The following is a 22,408-nucleotide window of genomic DNA, read 5'->3' as shown; positions in this document are numbered from 1 at the left end:
AACTTATATGTAAATTGAGGTAACCGCTCATTCCTTTGTTTAAGACCTGCTTGACCCGTCCTGCCTAATCACGTGGGTTTGAACATGTGCTACTAACATTATTTAGGGGGAATTCATAACTTTACATATAATGTTGCTACACGCATTTCATTATGGTATTATTGACCAGCGAGTTATTAGTTTTCCAATGATACCTCACCAGGCATATTTTATACAAAATTTATTACAATGGTGTGTAGGGTGTGAATACAGGGATGCATTCTGTCATACTTTAGTGGACCACTTAATACACTCAAATGTGTAACTGCTGATATTCTGCAATTTTTAGCTTTCTTAATGCCTTCCAGGATAAGGCAAATTGGGGATAATCACAGATTAGTTACTACGGTTTGAAGACATGAATCTGTAGAAGTTGTGTGAGGTGAATATTGATGTACAATGTAGTTACTGTAGCAGAGAAGGGATTCCAACAGAGAGTAACATTCTATCTTGTTTACACTTGTGTAGGTCTGGAATACAGGAGCATATGATTCGTTGTGAGTAGGGGACATGCCTATGAGAGAGAAATAGCTTGTAGTTCAACCCTTTCAACATTACACTGTAGGGGTGGGCAAACTTTTTGGCCTGGGGGCCACATTGGGGTTGCAAAACTGTATTGAGGGCCGGGTAGGGAAGGCTGTGCCTCCCCAGACAGCCTGGCCCCCACCCCCTATCCGCCCCCTCCCACTTCCCGCCCCCATCAGAATCCCCGACCTATCCAACCCCCCCTTCTCCTTGTCCCCTGACCACCCCCTCCCGGGACCCCTGCCCCTAACTGCCCCCCCCGGGATTCCACCCCCTATCCAACCCCCCCTGCTCCCTGTCCCCTGGCTGCCCCGACCCCTATCCACCCCCCCCGCCCCCTGACAGGCCCCCCGGGATCCCACGCCCATCCAACCCCCCCCCACTCCCCGTCTCCTGATCCCTATCCACACCCCTGCCCCCTGACAGACCCCCGGGACTCCCATGCTTATCCACCCCCCCTGTTCCCCGGCCCCTGACTGTCCTCCCCTCCCTCCCCCCGAACCTCCGCCCCATCCAACCGCCCCCTGCTCCCTGTCCCCTGACGGACTCCCCGGGACCCCCCGCCCCTTATCCAGCCCCCCGGCCCTGGCCCCCTTAACATGCCGCTCAAAGCAGCATGTCTGGCAGCCGCGCCGCCTGGCCGGAGCTAGAGACGCTGTCGCTCTGCTCGGCAGGAGCGCACCGCTGCACCACCCAGAGTGCTGCCCACGCAGCCGCGTGGCTGCGGGGGAGGGGGAACAGCAGGGGAGGTGCCGGGGGCTAGCCTCCCTGGCCGGGAGCTCAAGGGCCGGACAGGATGGTCCCGCGGGCCGTAGTTTGCCCACTTCTGCTGTAGGCAGTCACTAGGGTGTTGATTTTTATTCTTCTTTGATTGTGTGTTGATTAATCATGCAGTCATTTTTCTTTCATGGGTGCATACAAATGCCTTAGAAGTATGCTGTTTGCAGTGTTGTTGTAACCATATTGATCCCAGAGAAAGACAAAGGGTGGGGGCAGCGGTTGGTCCAATAAAAAAATAATATTTTTTTATTGGACCAACTTCTTTGGGTGGAAGAGACAAGCTTCCAAGCTTCACAAAACTCTTCTTCTGGTCCGGAAAAGGTAACCAGAGTGTCACAACTAAATACAAGGTGGGACAGATTGTTAAACATACGGGGTTAATGAGTGTTGCAAGAAACCACTTAAAATGAAGCTGTCAATTAACATCGCTACAGTCATAGAACAAAGAAGGGCTAGTAGATTACAAATTGTTGTAATGAGCCATAAAACCAATGTCTCTGTTGAGACTGTGATCATTAGTGTCTAGCAGAGTTATGAATTTAAGTTATCTGGCTTGTAGTTTGAAGGTGTTGTGCAGGTTTCCTTTGAGGATCAGGATTGGTAGGTCAGCTTGTATTGTGAAAAATGTTTGTCTATGGGTGATAGGGTGTTTTTGTCTTTTATCATTTTTCTGGGTGAGTTCATTCGAGAGCAAATTGATTGTCTAGTTTCACCCATATAGCTGTTGTTGGGACATTTGATGCACTGGATGAGGTACACCACATGTCATGATAGACACGTGTAGGGGTATTGATCATTATAGCAAAGATATGTCAGCAAGTTTTCCATCTGTTTTTCTGGCAGTGTGTGGTACCGCTTTGAGTTGGTGTGTTCTGGCCACTGGGGAGCTTGCTTCTGATGATAAGCTTGGAGATGTTGGGGGGTCTTTGGAAGACTAGGAGAGGGGTTTGGGGAAAGATTTCTTCCAGGGTATGCTCCTCATCAAGTAAGGGTTATAATTGCTTGATGATACCCTGTGTGGATTCCAGTTTGAGTAGTGTGATCGGTGGTTTTTTGTTTGTTTGTTTGTTTTTGTATTGAATAGGGTGGATAAAAATCAATGATTTTAAAAAAATCAAAAAAATCTGATTTTTTAAAATTTAAATCAGATTTTTTTGATAAAATGCTTTTTGAGGAAAAAACCTATCTAAAGATAGTTTTAATTAAGATCCATTATAGCTCGAAGATATCTCATCATGGAATAGGGATTATAAATTCTAATTCTATAGTATGAGACTATAGTCATGTAATGTTTAAGAAAAGTTTTGTAAATGAGTTCCAATAGTTCATGGATTATAGGGACCCAATTTTATGGGGTTCCAGGGGCTTCTGTATAGATTATTTAGGTTAATCTTTCTGTCTGCCCAATGGGACTCAGTGCTCAGTCTAGAAGATAGCATCAGAGATGCTTAGTTTTGCAGTTCTCAAACTGTGGATTTGTGTCTCCAGAGATAACATGCTTGTTAACAGCAAAAATGTTTTTAAATGAATAAATAAGATATAGAGGTGAGAAATAACAGACCTCAATCCTATTGTCCCTCTGTAAATTTGTGTACATAGCGTCAATCCCTTACCTCTCTCTAAAAGTGCAAATTTTCAAAAAGTTCAATGAATAGAAGATTGGTGGGGGAGGAATAGATCTGGACAAGGAGAAGACGTCTGGAGATAAATGTGAGAAGGGAGGGACAGGCAGTAGAAACAAAAGTGAAACTGTTTGAGCAGCATATTCCAGAAGTCTTGAGGTCTTTCTGAGTGTAGCCTTCATTGATTTGAGATCTACCATACCATTCTCACTAGAAGGGAAAACCTGTAATGACAGTAGGCCGTAAAAGAGACCCAGTTTGGGACTATTTTAATGAAGTTCCTCTACCTGTGGGCAGGGCCGGATCCAGGCACCAGCCGACCAAGCACGTGCTTGGGGTGGCACCTTGGGGCAGGGCGGCGCTCACTTTTTTATTTTTTATTTTTATTTTTTGGATTCGGCGGCGCGGCGCTCGGAGGGGGGGCGGAGGCTTCGGGTGGCGTGGTGCTCGGAGGGGGGCGGGGCTTCGAGCGGCATGGTGCTCAGAGGGGGGGCGGGGCTTCGGGTGGCGTGGTGCTCGGAGGGGGGCGGGGCTTCGGGCGGCGTGGTGCTCGGAGGGGGGCGGGGGCTTCGGGCGGCGTGGTGCTCGGAGGGGGGCGAGGGCTTCGGGTGGCATAGTGCTCGGAGGGGGGGCGGGGCTTCGGGCAGCGTGGTGCTCGGAGGGCGGGCGGGGGCTTCGGGTGGCGTGGTGCTCGGGGGGCGGGGCTTCGGGCGGCGTGGTGCTCGGGGGGGGCAGGGCTTCGGGCAGTGTGGTGCTCGGAGGGGGGCGGGGGCTTCGGGTGGCGTGGTGCTCGGAGGGGGGGGCAGGGCTTCAGGCGGCGTGGTGCTCGGAGGGGGGGCGGGGGCTTCGGGCGGTGCTCGGGGGGCGGGGCTTCGGGCGGCGTGGTGCTCGGGGGGGCAGGGCTTCGGGCGGTGTGGTGCTCGGAGGTGGGGTGGGGCTTCGGGCGGCGTGGTGCTCGGAGGGGGGCGCGGGGGCTTCGGGCTTGGGGGGGTGGGGTCTTGGAGGGGCGGGGGCTGGCGCGGTGCGGCGCTCGGAGGGGGGCGGGGGCTTCGGGTGGCGCGACGCTTGGAGGGGGCGGGGCTTCGGGTTGCGTGGTGCTGGGGGGGCGGGGATTTCGGCGGCGCTCGCGCGGGGGGGTACGGTGGGGCGGCGCTCTTCTTTTTTGCCTGGGGCGGCAAAAAAGTTAGAGTCGGCCCTGCCTGTGGGTAAGACAGACATGCGTGTAAAATGCAAACAGTGCGACAAAGAAAAACTTGACTGTTTACATTCAAAAATTCATATGCTTGTTTTGTTAAAATATTATATGTTTGCTGTTGAAGAAAAAAATCTACATAACATTGTTGTTTTAGTTAAATAAAACAATTTAAATCTCTGTCTGGTGATGTTCTCCTCCTAATACAGCATGTCAAAAAAATCCTCCAAATATTAATAATTAATCTGTTGAATTGGAGATAGTTCACCTCCCAATTACTTCATAAATATCTGCTTCAGTTACCTTTGGTAAATTAAATAACCAAACAATCATTCATTTTCTGATATAGCTGTAAAACTAATCTGAAAAGTTTTCAAAATAAATCACTTTAAAAATGTATAGTGTGTACCTTCTAAAATTGAAACCTACATCTATCTCTGAGTTGTGAAGAATATGTATTAAGGTTATAACAACCAAGAAGAATGCACTTTTATGTAGAAATCCATGATTAAATCGAGTCTTCCTGACTAGTGATTTAAACAAATCCATCCTGGTATTGAAGCAAGTTCTCTCAGGTTATTTGGGTGGCCTGTTCCATGATGTGATCTACCCCTTTGGTGGAGTGAAGCTGCTCTGGGAGGTTAAAAAACAAAACAAAACAAAAACACCACCAAAAACCTGAGAGTTAAAAATATTCCTGTTTAGATCCAATTGGTGAAATTAAAGGTCTTGAAATTTTCAGCCTGACTCGTTACTGGACAGTCTCTACGCAAAAGAATAAATGGACACAAATCAGATGTCAAGAATTATAACATTCAAAAACCAGTCGGAGAACACTTCAACCTCCCTGGTCACTCGATTATAGACCTCAAAGTCTCAATACTCCAATAAAAAACTTTAAAAACAGACTCCAACGAGAAACTGCAGAATTGGAATTAATTTGCAAACTGGACACCATTAAATTAGGCTTGAATAAAGACTGGGAGTGGATGGGTCATTACACAAAGTAAAACCTATTTCCCTATGCTATTTTTCCCCCTACTGTTACTCACACCTTCTTGTCAACTGTTGGAAATGGGCCATCCTGATTATCACTACAAAAGTTTTTTTCTACTGCTGATTATAGCCCACCTTAACTGATTACTCTCGTTATAGTTAGTATGGTAACACCCATTTTTTCACGTCCTCTGTGTATATATATCTTCCTACTGCATTTTCCCCTGCATGCATCCGATGAAGTGGGTTTTAGCCCACGAAAACTTATGCTCAAATAAATTTGTTAGTCTCTAAGGTGCCACAAGTACTCCTCGTTCTTTTTGTTACAGTTGATGAGCCAAAGGCAGTCCATCCCATTAATGCTTCCTCTGACCCCACATAAAATTGTTTCATCCTCTTTACTCATTTCTTTTGCAATGTCAAGAGCTCTGCAGTTGTGGCAAAAAGTAGCCCCACGTTCAGGCAAAATGTAGCTGTAATGGGTACAGCTTTGAACTGAGTAAGAACAAACTGGCTGTGGAATAAGATTGAGCTCCTTTACAGCATCATGTTTATTTATAGGGATGTTTTACCATATGTGTAAACAGATATTAATTTAATGAGCCCTATACAATTCTTGGAAGTTTTTTGTGCTGCTTGATAATAACCCAAAGGAAAATGGACTCCAGAGTTTAAGGAAAATTAGCAGTTATTATAGAATATGAATAAGAGCACAATTTTGATCCCCCAAAAGCAAGGGCATTTGAAAACTCCTAAATTGTTGATTTTAGTCCGGAAAATATACTCTAAATTTGCAGTAGAGGAATATGAGATTTCAGGGTTCAAGGAGCTGAGAATACTCCCCCTAACAATTTTAGGGCCCACTTATATCACCCTTAAGGATTGACTAGACATGAACATTAATCCGGAATAAAATAGGATGTGAATATAAAGCAGATTAATTATTCCTGATTAACTCCCAGTGTAGACACCCGAATTCTGGAATAAAACTGCCTTATTCTGAATCAGTGTAATGCACTTCCAGAGTGGATTAGCTAATGTGGAATAAGGTAATTTTATTTCAGAATAAGAGTGTCCACTCTTGGAGTTAATATGGAATAGCCCTTACTCATGTTGAGTAGTATGTTGGTTTGCAAGCAAACCCATTGCTCATGGAGTAATGTACTACAGTACTCAGTACAGGTACCCACTGTACAATTTGTTAACATATAGTCAACTTCCTAGAGCCCCACCCGCTTCCCCTGCTGGGTAGATCCCCCTCCTCACCCTGGTCCTTCAGTGCAGCCCTGTTAGGTCCTTGCGACCCACAGTTTTGAAACCTCTGCTCTAGTTCAAACAGAAATTAGTTCAGGGAGGTTCTATGGCAGGGGTTCTCAAACTGGGGGTCGGGACCCCTCAGAGGGTCGCAAGGTTATTACATGGGGAGTCGCGAGCTTTCAGCCTCCACCTCAAACCCCGCTTTGCCTCTTGCATTTATAATGGTGTTAAATATATTTAAAAGTGTTTTTAATTTATAAGGGGGTCGTACTCAGAGGCTTGCTATGGGAAAGGGGTCACCAGTACAAAAGTTTGAGAACCACTGTTCTATGGCCTGTCTTATAGAGGAGTTCACACTAGATGAGCATAATGGTCTCTTCTAGCCTTATAAAATATGAATTTATGCGTGAAGGAAGATAGCTTGAGCACCAGTGGGGAAAGACCCTTTTGTCCCGTATTGATTGTGACATCAAGAATATTTTGGGTTCTTTGCTTTCACCAAATTCCTGATTAAGGGACCTCTTCTGGTTGGTGAATAACTTGTTGAAACCTTTTTGTCTCCTGTTGGACTGCAATTGAGCATTTCTTGCTATGAGGAGATTTGATGCACTTTGCTCAGATTCGGATGGAAAGCATCAAAATTAAAAGTCTAAATTAATTCATGCTGAAGAAAACCTGGTTTTGTGTGTGTGTAGATGCATGTGTGTGTGCGCATGTGTGCACACATGTGCATTTTTCCAGTATTCTGCTTACCTTGGAGGGAAATGTGTTACCAAATACTTCAGTTTGTAGAGACCTTGTTTAGATGAATTCTAAGAGCATGTAAAACATAGAAAAATCACAGAAATTAGCACCTGAAAGACCTTTCCTGAAGCCTGTCTATTCCATTGCCCACTGCATGATTGCACCTAAAATGTATTTATTTCTCCAGTCTACTTTGGGAAGAAGCTTCTACCACTTCCCTTTTGAGACTATGCCATAAACCTTTTGAGACTTCAGAGAATTCACGGTCACTCAGGATGATACTCATAATATTTTACTCAGTATATAATTTCTTCTTACTGATTTTATCTTATTACTCCTTTGGATCACCCTAAGTACTTTTTTCTCCATCCTTAACCTTTTACGCCCTTTAAACATTGGTAGGCTTATCAGGTTCCCCTGAGTAATCACATAGTGAAACAAAAAATATTTGTGCTCTTTTGATCTTTCCTCATTACTAAATCCCTCCAGATCATAATTAATCATTTCTGTTGTTCTCTGAACTTCTGCCAATTTACAGCCCCAACTTTTTAGTATTCAGATTCCCCAGACTGACAGATGCATTCTTGCCAGGGTCCTATAAAGAAGGACCATTAACTCTTCGCTCCATAGCATGATTACTCTGCACATGCAGCCACAAGCCTCTTTACCCAATTTTGTTACCATATTGGACTGCATCCGCTTTTAATTTAATGTCCACAAGGCTGAATAACAGCTGTAAATGTCTTTCCTATCAGATCTACTCGTTTGTATTTTTCCAGATTAAATCTCATTTTATTTCATTCCTCTCACCATGTTTTGCAACACTTCCCAATAAATTAGAATCTGCAAATGTCAGTATCCTGTGGTTAATAGCTATATAGTGAATTAGTGAAACCAAATTATTACTGAGCCCTACAGCTTCCCACTAGACATCTTTCCTCTTCTCATCCTGATACATTGCCATTTAACCATACCCAATGATTTTCCAAGCCAATTTGAATTTAGGTTTTGAGGCACTGTTTTAAATGCTTTATCAGAATCCAGGTACATTGCCTCCACTACATTTCCTTCACCATTAATTGTGTAAAAAAGAGCAATAAAGTGCGTCTGACCCCATTTGTTCTTTGTAATCCAGTTTTGCGTGTTGCCTTTTGATTCTGTTTTGCTCTGAGATGTTTAGAGATATTTCCCATTACTTTAAAATGTATTTAAATTATGATTTCTAAACAATAAATGTCTGAATCACTTTCCTTTCCTTTGTGGAGACTATAAACACTCTTGCTTTCACCTTAGTCTGTCCCCAGTACTTCATGGTTCTTCAAAAATAATAGAACGTGTAATCTTTAATGCACAGCAGATATATTGCCATTCCCTTATACTAGCTATCTGTGTTGTACTTTGATGGTGTAATATTGCATTTTGAAGCTAGGGCTTCGAAGCAAATGGCTTTCACTCATATCCCATACTGGCACTTCTCTGAAGCCACTTTCCTGTTTTTCAGAATCTCAGCTTTAATTTTTATAAGTAAGTCTCTAGCTGTCACGGTTGTGAAGAAATCTTCAAAAAATATGTAACTGATGCAGAGATGAGTCTGCAGAGGGGCTGGAAACTAGCTTTGAGAGGCGTGAACCACACCATTCATCTTAGTGGAGGGTTAACTCAGCAATCTGGTGATGAACATTTAATTGTCAGTATTATTAACTTTTTCATCTTTTATGTAAAAAAATGAGAGGGAGGAGCACAGATCTGCACAGTTTATTGAGAGCGATGACTCATGTCAATGCCACAAGTAGTGGTTTTTGGGAGATACCATCATTTACCTTCAAATCAAGAAGAAGCCAAGCCTCATGAGCCAACAGGGCCCATAGGTGCATTCAAGTACCTCAAGGGGGAGCTTAAGAAGCCCATTAGAGCCAAGTGGCACATATGATCATATTGTGAACATCAACACAATTTACTGTGAATAGTGTATAATTTTTGTGGTTCATGTAAATGGGGCTAAAGTTGTGGGTGGAGCTTGGAAGAGTACTACTGTCTAAAATATATGTATATATAGATAGATCTAGATATAAATGTACAACATGACCATCACCCCAGTAGTAATACTATGCAGAATGACATGTCAGGTTTCTAAAATATGTTTTCTTGTCTCAGGGTTACCAAGGTATGGTTGATGGAGGTGACAACATTGTTGAAGTGTCATGGGAAAGTGTTTCAAGCATCTTGCAAGTGGTAAGTACTGTAAACAACAGAAAACAAAGCAAAGCCCTCATTTGAAATCATTAACCAGAATTTTTAAACTTGAAGATCAAGGCCAAGAATTTCAAAAGTAGTCAGTGATGTTGACTGGCTCCATTTTTGGGCATCCAAGTTCAAACGCCTGTTGAAAGGGTCTGATTTTCAGATAATTGATGCACAGCACCTTCCAAAAATCAGACCTCTATGTGGTATATCATGCCGGGCACCTAGAAACAGTAACCCCTTTTGAAAATGTAGGTCTTAGATTTTCAAAATTGGGTGCCCAAAGTTAGGCTCCTAACTGCATGTTTAGGCATACACATTAATCAGGAGTGGCAGAATTGTGCCCCAGAAGTTTAAAACAATGTCATATTAGTAATGTATTAGGGGAATGCTGTGTTTTATGTGATGCCATGGAAGCTGTTCACCAATAAAAGTAAACATTTACATTTTTAAAATTTATATGCAAAACAATTGCTAAAAAATGAAACCATTATATGTGGAGGCTAGTGCACATACCTGGTGGGCTCCTTTAACCAGATCATTGTGCAAAACAAGATTGTGCTGTAGTTACCTCTCTGCAGTATTTCTTCTTCATAAAATAGTTCTCATTTTCAATAACACACAAAAGAAAGAAGGATGTTGTTTGCCGGCCTTTCTGTTCTTTTCTGTACTATTCTAATTTTATTTTGCAAAAATAAGTATTTTGAGGGAATGGGTAATTTTTTTCTACTTGGTTCATAATTCTGTTTCTGAATAGAGGCACCCACTGTTAGCAGCAAATGGGTCACATACTTCTTTCACTTAACACAGACTCTTGCCTATTATCATTTTTGATGTTTCTAATGTGAGTCATTTACTCATTGTTTCCATCATGACTGGTTACTTTTAGAACCATTTCAAGTGTGTGTTTGTGCTGCACTCTCATTCATGGAGACAGGTTTCCCAGCTCTCTTCTTCCTCACTTTCATCTTCCCATTATCAGCTTGTTATAACTTTCAACACGTATGGGCAGTGCCAAGAAATGGTTTGGAACAGGAAGTGCTCGGTGGTGAGGCAGACTGTTTCAGATGGTAATACAAACTGTACAAATTCCAAGCTCAAATTTGGGTTGGGCCTGGCTCAGATTTCTTGTTTTTACTCTACGCAGGAAATGATTATGAAACACTGAGGTAATAATCTCTAAATCTTCTGCTAGGAAAAAAGAAAATCTGCATTATGTTAATATTACTTTCTAGACTACATTAGAAATACAGCAAAACTATAATCAAGGACAGTAAGCTTGTATAAAAGACAAAAAAGATATACTGATGATTATATATTTTCTGTAAAGCTTGCTGACAGATTCTAAACAGATTTTAAACAGCTAACAAAATCATCCAAAAGACAGGACTTGATGTTCAACTACCCAGACATCTGTTGGGAAAATAATACAGCAGGGCGCAGACTATCCAATAAGTTCTTGGAATGCATCGAAGACACATTTTATTACAGAAGGTGGAGAAAGTGACTAGGGGAGAGTCTATTCTAGATTTGATTCTGACGAACAGGGAGGAACTGGTTTAGAATTTGAAGGTGGAAGGCAGCTTGGGTAAAAGTGTCCATTAAATGATAGAGTTCATGATTCTAAAGAATAGTAAGCGGGAAAATGGCACAATAAAGATAATGGAATTTCAAGAAGGCAGACTTTAGCAAACTCAGAGAATTGGTAGGTAAAATCCCATGGGAATGAAGTCTAAGGGAAAAAAGAATTCTGGAGAGTTGGCAGTTTTTTAAAGAGACATTATGAAGGGTACAAGAGCAAATTATCCCAATATATAGGAAAGAGGAAGTATGGTAAGAGACCACCCTGGCTTAACAGTAGATCTTTAATGACCTGATCCTCCAAAAGGAGTCATATAAAAAGTAGAAACTAGGTCAAATTACAAAGAATGACTATAAATAAAACCAACACAAGCAGGTAGGGACAAAATTAGAAAGGCCAAGGCAAAAACATGAGATTAAACTAGCCAGGGACATAAAGGTAGCAAGAAAACATTTTATATATACAGTAGAAGCAAAAGGAAGAGCAAGGACAAAGTAGGCCCATTACTCAATGAGGAGGGAAAAACAATAACAGAAAAGGCAGCAAATGGCTGAGTGTTAAATGCCATTTTTTGCTTCAGTTTTCACCAAAAAGGTTAGCAGTGATCGGATGACTAACATAGTGAATACCAGTATAAATGGGGGAGGATCTGAGGCTAAAATGGGGAAAGAACAAGTTAAGAATGTCTTCAAGTTCGCAGAGCTTGATGAAACATGCCCTAGAATACTTAAGGAACTAGCTGAAGAGATCTCTGAGCCATTAGCGATTAACTTTGAGGAAGTGTGGCGGATGAGAGAGATTCCAGAGGACTAGGAAAGGGCACGTATAGCACCTATTTATTAAAAAGGGAATAAGGACAACCCAGGGAATTATAGATCAGTCATCTTAACTTCAGTACCCAGAAAGATAATGGAGCAAATTATCAAACAATCAGTTTGTAAGCACCCAGAATAAAATAAAGTGATAAGTAACAGACAACACAGATTTGTCAAGAACAAATCATGTCAAACCAACCTAATAGCCTTATTTGACAGGGTAACAAGCCTTGTGGATTGAGGGGAAGCAATAGATATGATATAACTCGACTTTAGTAAGGCTTTTGATACAGACGCACATACCTTCTCATAAACATGGTAGAGAAATATAGCCTAGATGAACCTACTGTAAGGTGGGCACACAGTAGGTTGGAAAAGCATACTCAGAGAGTAGTTATTAATGCTTCACAATCAGACTGGAAGGGCATATCAAGTGGGTCCCTCAGGGATCTGTCCTGGGTCCAGTTCTATTCAAAATGATTTGGATAATACACTTACAAAGTTTGTGGATGATACTATGCTGGGAGAGATTGCAAGCATTGCAAAGGACAAATCTTGACAAACTGGAGAAATGGTCTGAAATACATAGGATGTTATTCAATAAGGATACATGCAAAATTCTCCTCTTAGGAAGGAACAATCAATTGCACAAATACAAAATGGGAAAGGACTGCCTAGTAGGGAGTACTGCAGAAAAGGATCTGGGGGTCATAATGGATCACAAACTAAATATGAGTCAACAATGTAACACTGTTGTAAAACAAAGCAAACATCATTCTGGAATGTATTAGCAGGAGTCTTGTAAGCAAGACACGAGAAGTAATTCTTTCACTGCTCTCAGCACTGATAAGACGGAGTATTGTGTCCAGTTCTGGGCACCACATTTCAGGAAAGATGTGGACGAATTGGAGAAAGTCCAGATGAGAGCAACAAAAATGATTAAGGGTCTAGAAAACATGACCTGCAAGGAAAGATTGAAAAAAAATGGGTTTGTTTAGTCTGGAGAAGAGAAGACTGAAGGGAGACAGGATAACAGTCTTCAAGTATATAAAAGGTTTTCTTATCTACCATGCTTGTTTCCTGCCTCATTGCCTGATATGCATGTACCATAGTTTTTAGAATGTAATTTTCCTAGAGATTTGGGTAACTCTATTATTTTCTAGTGTACTCCCATACTTTTTTTTGTTAATATTTTCCTTAATTAACAAATCAACATAAAAATTATTAGCAATTTACATAAAATATGACAAAGATAAATTATTTATTTCCTTTTTCCAGGGAGGGACAGTTATTGGTAGCGCACGCTGCAAAGAATTTCGTACCCGGGAAGGCCGTTTGAAGGCAGCTTTCAACTTGATTCAGCGTGGAATCACTAACCTTTGTGTGATTGGTGGTGATGGTAGTTTAACAGGTGCTAATCTCTTTCGTGAAGAATGGAGTGGACTTCTAGAGGAACTGGCACAAAGTGGTAAGTTTGCATCTCTGTGAACATGTAGAGCTCTTAGTCCTCCTTCAACTGATGAAAGAAAATATGTTGTTATTACACACAGAAAAGTTACATTCAAAGAACGTTATTTAGGTTGCAAAGTCAACCACATGAAAATTAGGAAATGCTAGATTTATGATTGTGTACACATAACTTTTCAGTCCCCTTGTTCATCCATCGTGTGCTCTGAATAAGCCAGAGTTCCTGTGGAAAAAAAATAGCACAGGATCAAGTAATTAAAGACTATCATAATGCATACACAAAAGGGTCCAAATTAAAGTTGCATAGTGTCACAGTGTGACTTGCCCCGTGGGCTGGAGAACGTGGGTCCAACCCATCCCTGATTACAGTTTGAGCCACACCTTACTCCTGAGGGCATTCTGTGCCAAAAAATTAAAAACTCTGCACCAAAAAAATAAAAATTCTGTGCACAGTATTTTAAAATTCTGCAAAATTCTTGCAAATTTTATTTTTCAAATAAATGTGGAGGCTCCAGCATGGCATTGGGGAGCACAGACCACTGGCTGCACAGAGGTGGGAGATCACTGTGCAGCTCCCTTCCGGGACACGGAGTCAGTGGTATGGTTGCACCCAACCCGTGACACAGCGCAAAGATCGGGCCTGCCCCAGAAACACCCCAGGGCCCTGCCCCTCTGTGCCAGGTGCATCAGGTCTGGGCAGACAGGCTCAGCAAGGCAAGATCCAAGTGTGGAGGGGCTTAGTATGGGGGGATCCATGTCTGGGTTGAGAGGGTTCTGTGTGGAGTAATCTGCGGGCGGCTCAGTGGGGGATCCAGATGCTGGGGGATCTGAATGCACAGGGGCTTGTTGGGGGGTTCTGATTGCAATAGTAATGGGACTCTGCAGGGGGGGTCCAGGTGCAGGTTGGGGCTCAGTGGGTGGGGTCTGGGTGTGGAGGGGATAGAGCTTTGCAGGGGGGTCTGGGTGTGGGAAGCTCAGTGGGGGGATCCAGATGCTGGGGGAATGGGGCTCATTGGGGTGGGGATCTGGGTTGCAGGTGGCTCATTGGGGTGGTCCAGGTGCAGGGAGAGTGGGGCTTATCAGGAGAGGTTCTGGGTGCGGGGGGAGTGAGGCACAGCAGGAGGGTCTGGGCATGAAGGGGTCTGGATGCACAGGGGTTGGGTATTGGGGGGCAGCTCCCTGTACAGTGATTCCTCCCCCTGCAGGTGAGGAGCAATGGATGCAGGAAGCATAAAGGTGGCAGTTTGCAGAGCTTCCTACAGCCGGGGGAGAAATTTGGGGGTGGATCTGACACAGCCCCAGATGCCGTGCAGCTGAGCCTGGTGCAGGGTACGAGCCACCAGCCGGGTCTTCCCCAGTCCTGCCCCCTGCCCCACAGTGATTTACGTCTCTGCCGCCTTCCCTGGGTGCCCGAAATATACTACTGGGGAGGGTCGTATGACCGCTCTTGTGGCTTCCCTTTGCTTCCCTGTCAGAAAGTCATTTTTCTGCAGGGAAGCAAAGAAATCTGCGAGGGACATAAATTCTGTGCATGTGCAGTGGTGCAGTATTCCCCCAGGAGTAACACCTGGGGGAATCAGGCAATTCACTATAAAGAGCAAAAGGTGGCTGCAATATGTCGGGAAGCCCAGGGAGTTGCAGCTATGCTCATGGACATTGCAGGGAGAAAAAGGGCTACTGCTGGACCATGACAGTAGGGAGCTTGGAGGGTAAAGCCCAGTGAGAAGGAGGTTCCTGAGGGGCAAGAAACTCTAACTGCATTTGGGACTGGATGTCAGAGACCCAGCAAAGGAGAGCTGGGAGGGGTCAGATTGGTATGGAAGCAAAGCTCTGAGAATGAGAGAAAACAGCAGAGTGAATGAATGGATGTTTTCTTTGTGTTGTTGGAATGGATTTTAGTTTGGGTCTCTGAATTGCTGGTAACTGGTCCTTGTATTAAACTAGCCCCAGCCAGGGATACTGTTAACCAGAGAAAGCCTCTGTGAGTTCTTAAAGGGCACAGCAGAGAGGAAAAAAAGAGGTGGGGAGCTGCAGAGACATCGCTGGCCACAAGGGGTGCTCAATAACACAGCAATCCTGTTACACACAGGAAACCATAAATCTGGCATTTTCTAAGTTTTAAGTGCTTGACTTTGCAGCCTAAATAACTTTCTTTAATGTAGTCTTTATGTGTGTAATGTTCTAGAGTTTTAATTAAATGAAAAAAAAGATAAAGCCAAGTTTTATTATGTGCAGCTTTAACCACCTCTCCACTATGAATCAACAGCAGGGTCTGAACCCTGAACCTCCAGCACTGCTACTTATTGAAGTACCAGATTAACAACATTGGCTGGCACCCAGAGAAGGCTGTTTTCTCTGAGGAGGGGGTGGGGTTTTGGATCTATGGGATAGTTGGGGGGAAGCCCAGTCTGGCCTGGAGTTCTCTCTCCCCCCCACCCCAGAAGTCAGGGTTGCTCCTGTCCCATGTGTTACCCCAGAGGGATGATTGGCTTCTGGTACCATGTGGTGGATCTGTGGGTGGTTGGCCTCTCTCTCTGTCTCTCTCTCTCTCTCTCTCTCTTCCCCTGGCCCCCAGCCTGGGAGTTGGAAGAGCTGCTGCCCCATGTGATTCCCCAATTGAGGGGGAGGGGGGAGCAAATGGTTTATAAGCAGAGAAGCCTGGTTCAGCTCAGCTCTTTCCTCCCCACCTCCGCTTCACAGCTCTGTCAGCTCCTTGGTGCAATGTGTGATGGTGCTGCTGGTTTGGTGCTAGCATGAGCTTGGGCTGGGGAATGGTCAGTGAGCTTTTTGGCAGTCTGCCAAAATTTCCTGCGGTTATATCTTCACTGCATTAGTTTGGGTGAGAGGTTTTCATGTGTGGATAAGGTAGGGGGTAGGTGCAACAACCAATACGAGACAGAGTTATCTCTGCAGTGAAGACATATCCTGAGGAACACGTAAGAGAGGGTAATGGTGATTTTTAACACTTAATATCTCGGCCAAATCTGAATGGAATTTCATGGGACAAAAAAGGCATGCTGTATCCCAAGGGGAAACCCCTACCAAATATCCAGGCTTGCTACAAACAGTAGAGGTATGAGACCTTTTCAAAGAAAAGATTTATAAGAAATCTTTTTAATGGATAGCGCTAGGCAATCTTTATATAGACATTGCTACCACCTTCCTCTATAATAATAGAAAATGTCCCAACTATTGTATGTTGCTCAGTTGCACCAAAATGGTGCAGCGGACGTGGTTGCAGTGCGGTTGTCTCCTTGATGCTATAAATTGCAGTTTATGCTTGTGTTGGCTCCAGTTCCCATTGCTTTAATTCACTTCCTCTACTTTATCCTTCTATTTTTCTAAAAATAATTAATCTGAGATTGGAATTTAGTCTTAAACACATGAATAATATACTGATGTAAGTCTTCCAACTGAAGTCACCGGGAATACTCATGTGAGTAAACTACATACTTGTTTTCAGACTCAGCCCCAAGTGTATTGGGCTGTCACATCACATAATCGCTGAGCAACTTCTCAAAAAGATTCCCAGGAACTGAATGAAATATGCATTGTATAATATATTAGCAATGTCACATTTGTGCCCTCTTTGGATAGCTGTATTTTGGCCCTAAAATATTAGACTCTTAAAAAAAACAACCACCCTTTCATAGCACATTCTTTGCTAGCACAAATTAGAAGTTTGTCTTTGGCAAAATTCTGTAGCTTTCCTGCATGTAGAAATCTAAATGACTGACCCAGTATTTTTTCATTGTAGTTTGAGAGAGACATGCTTAGATTTAGAATGCGGCTTCTCCATTCCCACTCATTCATCAGTCATGAAACAATGTACTGGAGTCTTTCAGGCACACAGAAAAGGTTTCACCCAGCATTTCATGCTGATGACCATATATTTTCTCTTCTTTTAGAATTTCCTGTCCACTGGAACATGCTCGGTCACATCCACAATTCAGTTTGCCCCCCTCTACTTCTTCACTCCGTCCCATACATTGAGCGTGTAATCTGAATGATGTTTTTTGGGTTTAGGGAGTGACAACCTCAAGACTAGTTCTAAACTCCCTGAACAAATGGCCTAGCAAATCACTCGGTGGGATAAAGTGCTTTTGGTTTGTTCCAAAAGACCCTTGATCTTAAAGAAAAGCTGTCCTCTTGCTCCAAGAAGTTTTATTCAGTTTTTAGCTTTGGCTAATCCTTTCCCTATGGAAATGTGTTTTTTATTTTAGAAATTTTAACTCTTACCAAAAAAAAAAAAAAAAAAAAGGACTAAATTGATACATTGCAGCTACAATCTGATTTTGCTTCATCTCATGTGGCTGGCTATTGTTAATAGATGGTTTTACGGCTATTTCTCTGCAGGCAAGATTGAAGAAGAAGCTGTGAAGAAATATGTTTACCTCAACATTGTGGGGATGGTTGGATCCATAGATAATGACTTTTGTGGCACAGATATGACCATTGGTACTGACTCAGCCTTGCACAGAATCATTGAAGTTGTGGATGCCATCATGACCACTGCTCAAAGGTAACAGGATGCATGGGAGAGTACACGAGATTTTAAAATATTATGTTTTTCCCAGTGGTAAAATCAGGCATGTTTATGATTAAGTTGTCATAGAATACTTCATACGTATGAACTAATGTGATGTAAGGTTCTTAGACTGCATAGACCCAGAATTACATTGCGAGCAAAAGTTAAACCCTTACCTCTTGAATTGGTTTGTGTGTTGTGGGAGGGAATTGGGGGAAGGATGGTTTGAGAGATGGATCAAACATGGACAGGGAGCATTTTTATGTGTGTTTTGCGTTTGTAAATTTAATCCTTTTATTTTGCTAACTGGATTGAATTGTGCAAATATACTTTCTGTTTTCATTTGTGACTTTCTAATTAAAATATGGATGATGATGATGAAAGAAAGAGGCTTATAACTTCGGGGAGAATACAGTGTAATCTGGGCAATGATTGTGCAGTGGTAACCTCCATCCTAAAATGCAGCAATACCTTATTTCAGTCCTGGGCCTTTCATGATCACAGGATACACTCTGTTCCAAAATCTGGGGTGCCTGTGAGATATGAACAAATGTCCATAAGGGAAAACAATGAGAGTGCAAACCTGAGCAAGAGTAAACTCAGATCTCCAGAGGCAAAAAATTGATCTGTTAATCCAATTTCCATTTGTCCATCACCTTACTATATTCAGCATCACAAAACTTTTAAGAGTGAAATTCACTCCTGTACAGAGCAGCACAAGGCCCTGTGCACTAATTAAATCCCCCTTCAGCACAGAGGGCTGGTGGTGATTCTCTGCACAGGGATGAATTTCACCCTAAGAAAACTGGAACTCTGGACGAGACTTTTCTGAACTGGTGAGAAAAGATATATAGTTACAGCTCAGCTATGTAGTCACTTTGACTGATATTTCTCACTTCGTCAGACATGTGCAATGGTATGAAAAGTAGGCAAGAGTATACAGAAGGCAAAAGTATTCAAACTTTAGCCAGAGGAGCAGGTGCACTAAAGCTTGGCTTTCTTTTTAAGTATCTCATACTTATGCATTGGTATTCCGTGCTACAGAAATACATTTGAAAAAACATAGATACTTGATTCAGTTTCACTCTTGACAAATAAAGCAATGACCATGCTGGTTTTACAGTTAGCCTGGTAATCAATGGAATTATTAAAAGCCAAATGGTTACAATCCTTGAAGTGACACTAGTGTGATTGATGGATTAAATATTTTTTCACCCTTAATTAATTTATTTGTTTGTTTGTTTATTTATTATGCAAAGTTTTGGTCTCTTACAAAAATAAATCAATATATTTTAGAGCAGCACTACAATAAAAAACTGGTTTGCATGTACAGTGGATGAAAAATAATGAAAGAAATATGTATTGCATTGCTCTGAAACCTTAGCCCTCTCCCCCTCTCCTGTCGCTCCTTGTAGTCACCAGTCATTCTGTATATTCCTTTGAGCACAGCCTGCATCTGGGTAACATCTGGATGTGAAAAGTTTTAAAGAGGGTACAATATTGAGCATGCTAGGACTAGTTCCCCCCTCCCCCCATCAGACAAGTGATTATACTTTTACTTCTGGGTTTACTGTGTTATTCTTGGTGTAAGGGACTGATCCCAGCTCCCATTGACTTCAGTGGGATTTGGATTGGGTCTTTCAGTTGCAATAATGTTGTTGATCTCTCTTGTCATTTTATAGCCATCAGAGGACCTTTGTCCTAGAAGTTATGGGAAGACACTGTGGGTATGTACTGTTCTCACAAGTTTGTGTCTAGTAAAATTTAATTATAAAAAAACCTAAGTTTTGAAGTTTAATTGTCTTCTTATTTGTGTTTTTTTAATGTGTGCTTACTAGGTATCTAGCTCTTGTTAGTGCATTAGCTTGTGGTGCGGATTGGGTATTTATTCCGGAATACCCCCCAGAAGAAGGATGGGAGGATCAGATGTGTGTTAAGCTTTCTGAGGTAATCTGTAACTGCATCATGAACATTCTGTATGCCATGTGACGCTCACATCTGAAAAGAGGTGCCTAGCAACATAAATGATATGGGCCAAATCCTGTCCAGTAGGATTCAATCAAATTTTTGCTATTGATTTCAGTGGTAGAACTATTTGGTCCTAAATGCCTCTATTCCTGCATTCTCCAGCTGTTTGAAGCACAGTTAGATTCCATCTAGGGCTGCCATAGGTCCCGCAAACATAGCCATAGTGGATCTGTTTTCTGGTTTGTCATCTTTCTCCTTGGTGTCTTATGCAGAACATTTAATTTTGCTCTGGAAACTTTTCTACATGCATATTATTTCAAAGAGCATTAATATAATCTGGTATAAAAGTGGAATTATGTGAGTGCTTTCAAACATGTAGTAATGCATTAGCATACGGAAAGCATACACTACAAAACTTACAAAACTAGGATAGTATTCCCATCTCTTTGAAATCACCCGCTTAGCCAGCAGAACATTTTTAAAGCGAAGACATTTCCAGCAATTAACTGGTTTCTTTGCTGATATCAGAAGCATATGAGGCAGATTAACTCTGAAATCTTGAAAGGAAAATAAGACCACTTCTTCTACAAGGCTTGTAAAAGTAAGAATGAAAAATACCAGATTAAGTATATTAGGAGTAATAAGAATCTAAACTGATGCATTCCTCTTGGTGTCCCAGTGTATGTTTTCTTTTTGTGTGAGTCTCCGGGAGTGAAAGATCTCCAGGATATGGAGCAGTGTTGAGATTTATGTCCTGTGCAGCACAGCACATTTTGACAACACTAAGTTAATAACCAGGCAAATAAAGTAGAACCTCAGAGTTACGAACTGACCAGTCAACCACACACCTCATTTGGAACTGAAGTACACAATCAGGCAGCAGCAGAACAAAAAACCAAAAAGCAAATACAGTACAGTACTGTGTAAAATGTAAACTACTAAAAAATAAAGGGAAAGTTTAACAGTTTGACAAGGTAAAGAAACTGTTTCTGTGCTTGTTTCATTTAAATGGTTAAAAGCAGCATTTTTCTTCTGCATAAGAAAGTTTCAAAGCTGTATTAAGTCAATGTTCAGTTGTAAACTTTTGAAAGCACAACCATAATGTTTTGTTTAGAGTTACGAACAACCTCCATTCCTGAGGTGTTCGTAACTCTGAGGTTCTACGGTATACAGATGTCTTTCTCTCCTTTTCGATTGGATTAGTTGAGCTACAAATATCTTTGGTAAATTATCCAAAGGAAAATATTCTAGTCACTGGAGTTTAATATACAGTACAGTAGTTTGCTTTCAAAACTCTTTTTTTAATGGCATATCTTGTTTCAGGCCTTTTTTCAATATCCAATGTTTTTCTTCTCATAGAACCGTGCACGAAAGAAAAGGCTGAATATCATAATTGTGGCAGAAGGTGCCATTGATTCTCACAACAAATCTATAACTTCAGAAGAGGTTAAGGATGTAAGTATTGAACCTCTTTGTAATGCAGTTTCTGCTGTGGCTATAATTTAGTGTAGTTCCCTTTCCACTGCTAAAACTAGAATTTCCACAGGCATTCTGGTAAAACAGCCTTTTACAGTACTTGTCAGGTGCATTTTTATGCTTCTGCTTTATGGACTTAATCCAGAGCCCATTGAGGTAAATGGGAATCTTTCAATTAGTTTCAATGAATTTTGGATTGGGACCTATTTTTTTGTTAAATTAGAGGGCAGTCAATGAAGTGATATTTTTAGAGACTTGATCTCTAGGAGATCTGCTTAAATTTGTCTCAGATCATTAATTATTATATGATGGTATCTGATGGTCCTTGGGGAAATTAAGTGATGGTCTGTCAAGTTCCTGGTGGACTAATGATGCCCTTATCGTCACAATTTACCAGTAAAGGAAGCATTTGGGGAAATCTCCCCAAGGCCAAGGATTACATGGGCACTGAGAGTGGAATTACCCTCTCATGCTTGGAAATGGTCCTTTTTGGAAACAAGTTTTGAAACACATTCATTGACAGAATGGTGCCAGGGAAACTTGAGCTGACACTGCTCGTGCTTCACCTGTTCTGTGATTACAGCACTTTGTTCTCCATAGCTGTCAGTCTGGCACTTTTCAGAAGCACTAAAATAATGAAGTTGTCCTTGACTTATCAATATAGAATTGTACTCCATTTAAAAAACTACAAATTAGTTGCACCGATTAGCGTTTTTAAGTAAAAGTGTGCAAAATAGTCGTTACTCATCTTGTTATTTACAGAGGAAAACACTACTTGCTTGTTACACAGACTTCAGTCTGTTAAAATGTCTAGGAAGCTGTAAATAACAGGAATGTAACTCTTGGGGAGCGTGAGTGAGGTTTTTAGACATCTCCTTGCTGGCCTTGTAGGAGAGGGGAAAGTATGCAGTACTTACTTCTGTTTGCTTACATCCTAACCTTATTCTGTAACAGAGGAGATTTTGATGAATGATCCTATTTTAATTATCCTGGACTTGTACTTTACTTATGAATAAATGGACTGAAAAGAAAATGTAGCTGGAAGAAGTAAATAACTGCATATGTTTTTCTTTTGTGTCTCTTTGTGCACTTTTTTCAGTATAAAATTATTTTATTCTCTATGATTTTCCTAATAAAAACATCAGGCTATTAAACTGGACAAATTTTACTGTTACT

General features: G+C 41.9%; 1 protein-coding gene across 4 annotated transcripts in view; it reads left to right on the top strand.

Moving 5' to 3' along the window:
- Nucleotides 1-22,408, top strand: part of PFKP (phosphofructokinase, platelet) — a 67,583-nt gene that overhangs the window by 4,925 nt on the left and 40,250 nt on the right. For all 4 annotated transcript variants that reach the window (XM_065399651.1, XM_065399649.1, XM_065399648.1 and 1 more), the window contains exons 2-7: nucleotides 9,310-9,387; nucleotides 13,072-13,261; nucleotides 17,617-17,782; nucleotides 19,471-19,515; nucleotides 19,627-19,735; nucleotides 21,116-21,211. In XM_065399651.1, the coding sequence (XP_065255723.1) occupies nucleotides 9,310-9,387; nucleotides 13,072-13,261; nucleotides 17,617-17,782; nucleotides 19,471-19,515; nucleotides 19,627-19,735; nucleotides 21,116-21,211 (684 nt within the window). The remainder of the gene's footprint in view (nucleotides 1-9,309; nucleotides 9,388-13,071; nucleotides 13,262-17,616; nucleotides 17,783-19,470; nucleotides 19,516-19,626; nucleotides 19,736-21,115; nucleotides 21,212-22,408) is intronic.

Source organism: Emys orbicularis, chromosome 2, assembly GCF_028017835.1.
Source record: "Emys orbicularis isolate rEmyOrb1 chromosome 2, rEmyOrb1.hap1, whole genome shotgun sequence".
Lineage (NCBI taxonomy): Eukaryota > Metazoa > Chordata > Testudines > Emydidae > Emys > Emys orbicularis.
This window is presented reverse-complemented; position numbering and strand designations above follow the sequence as displayed.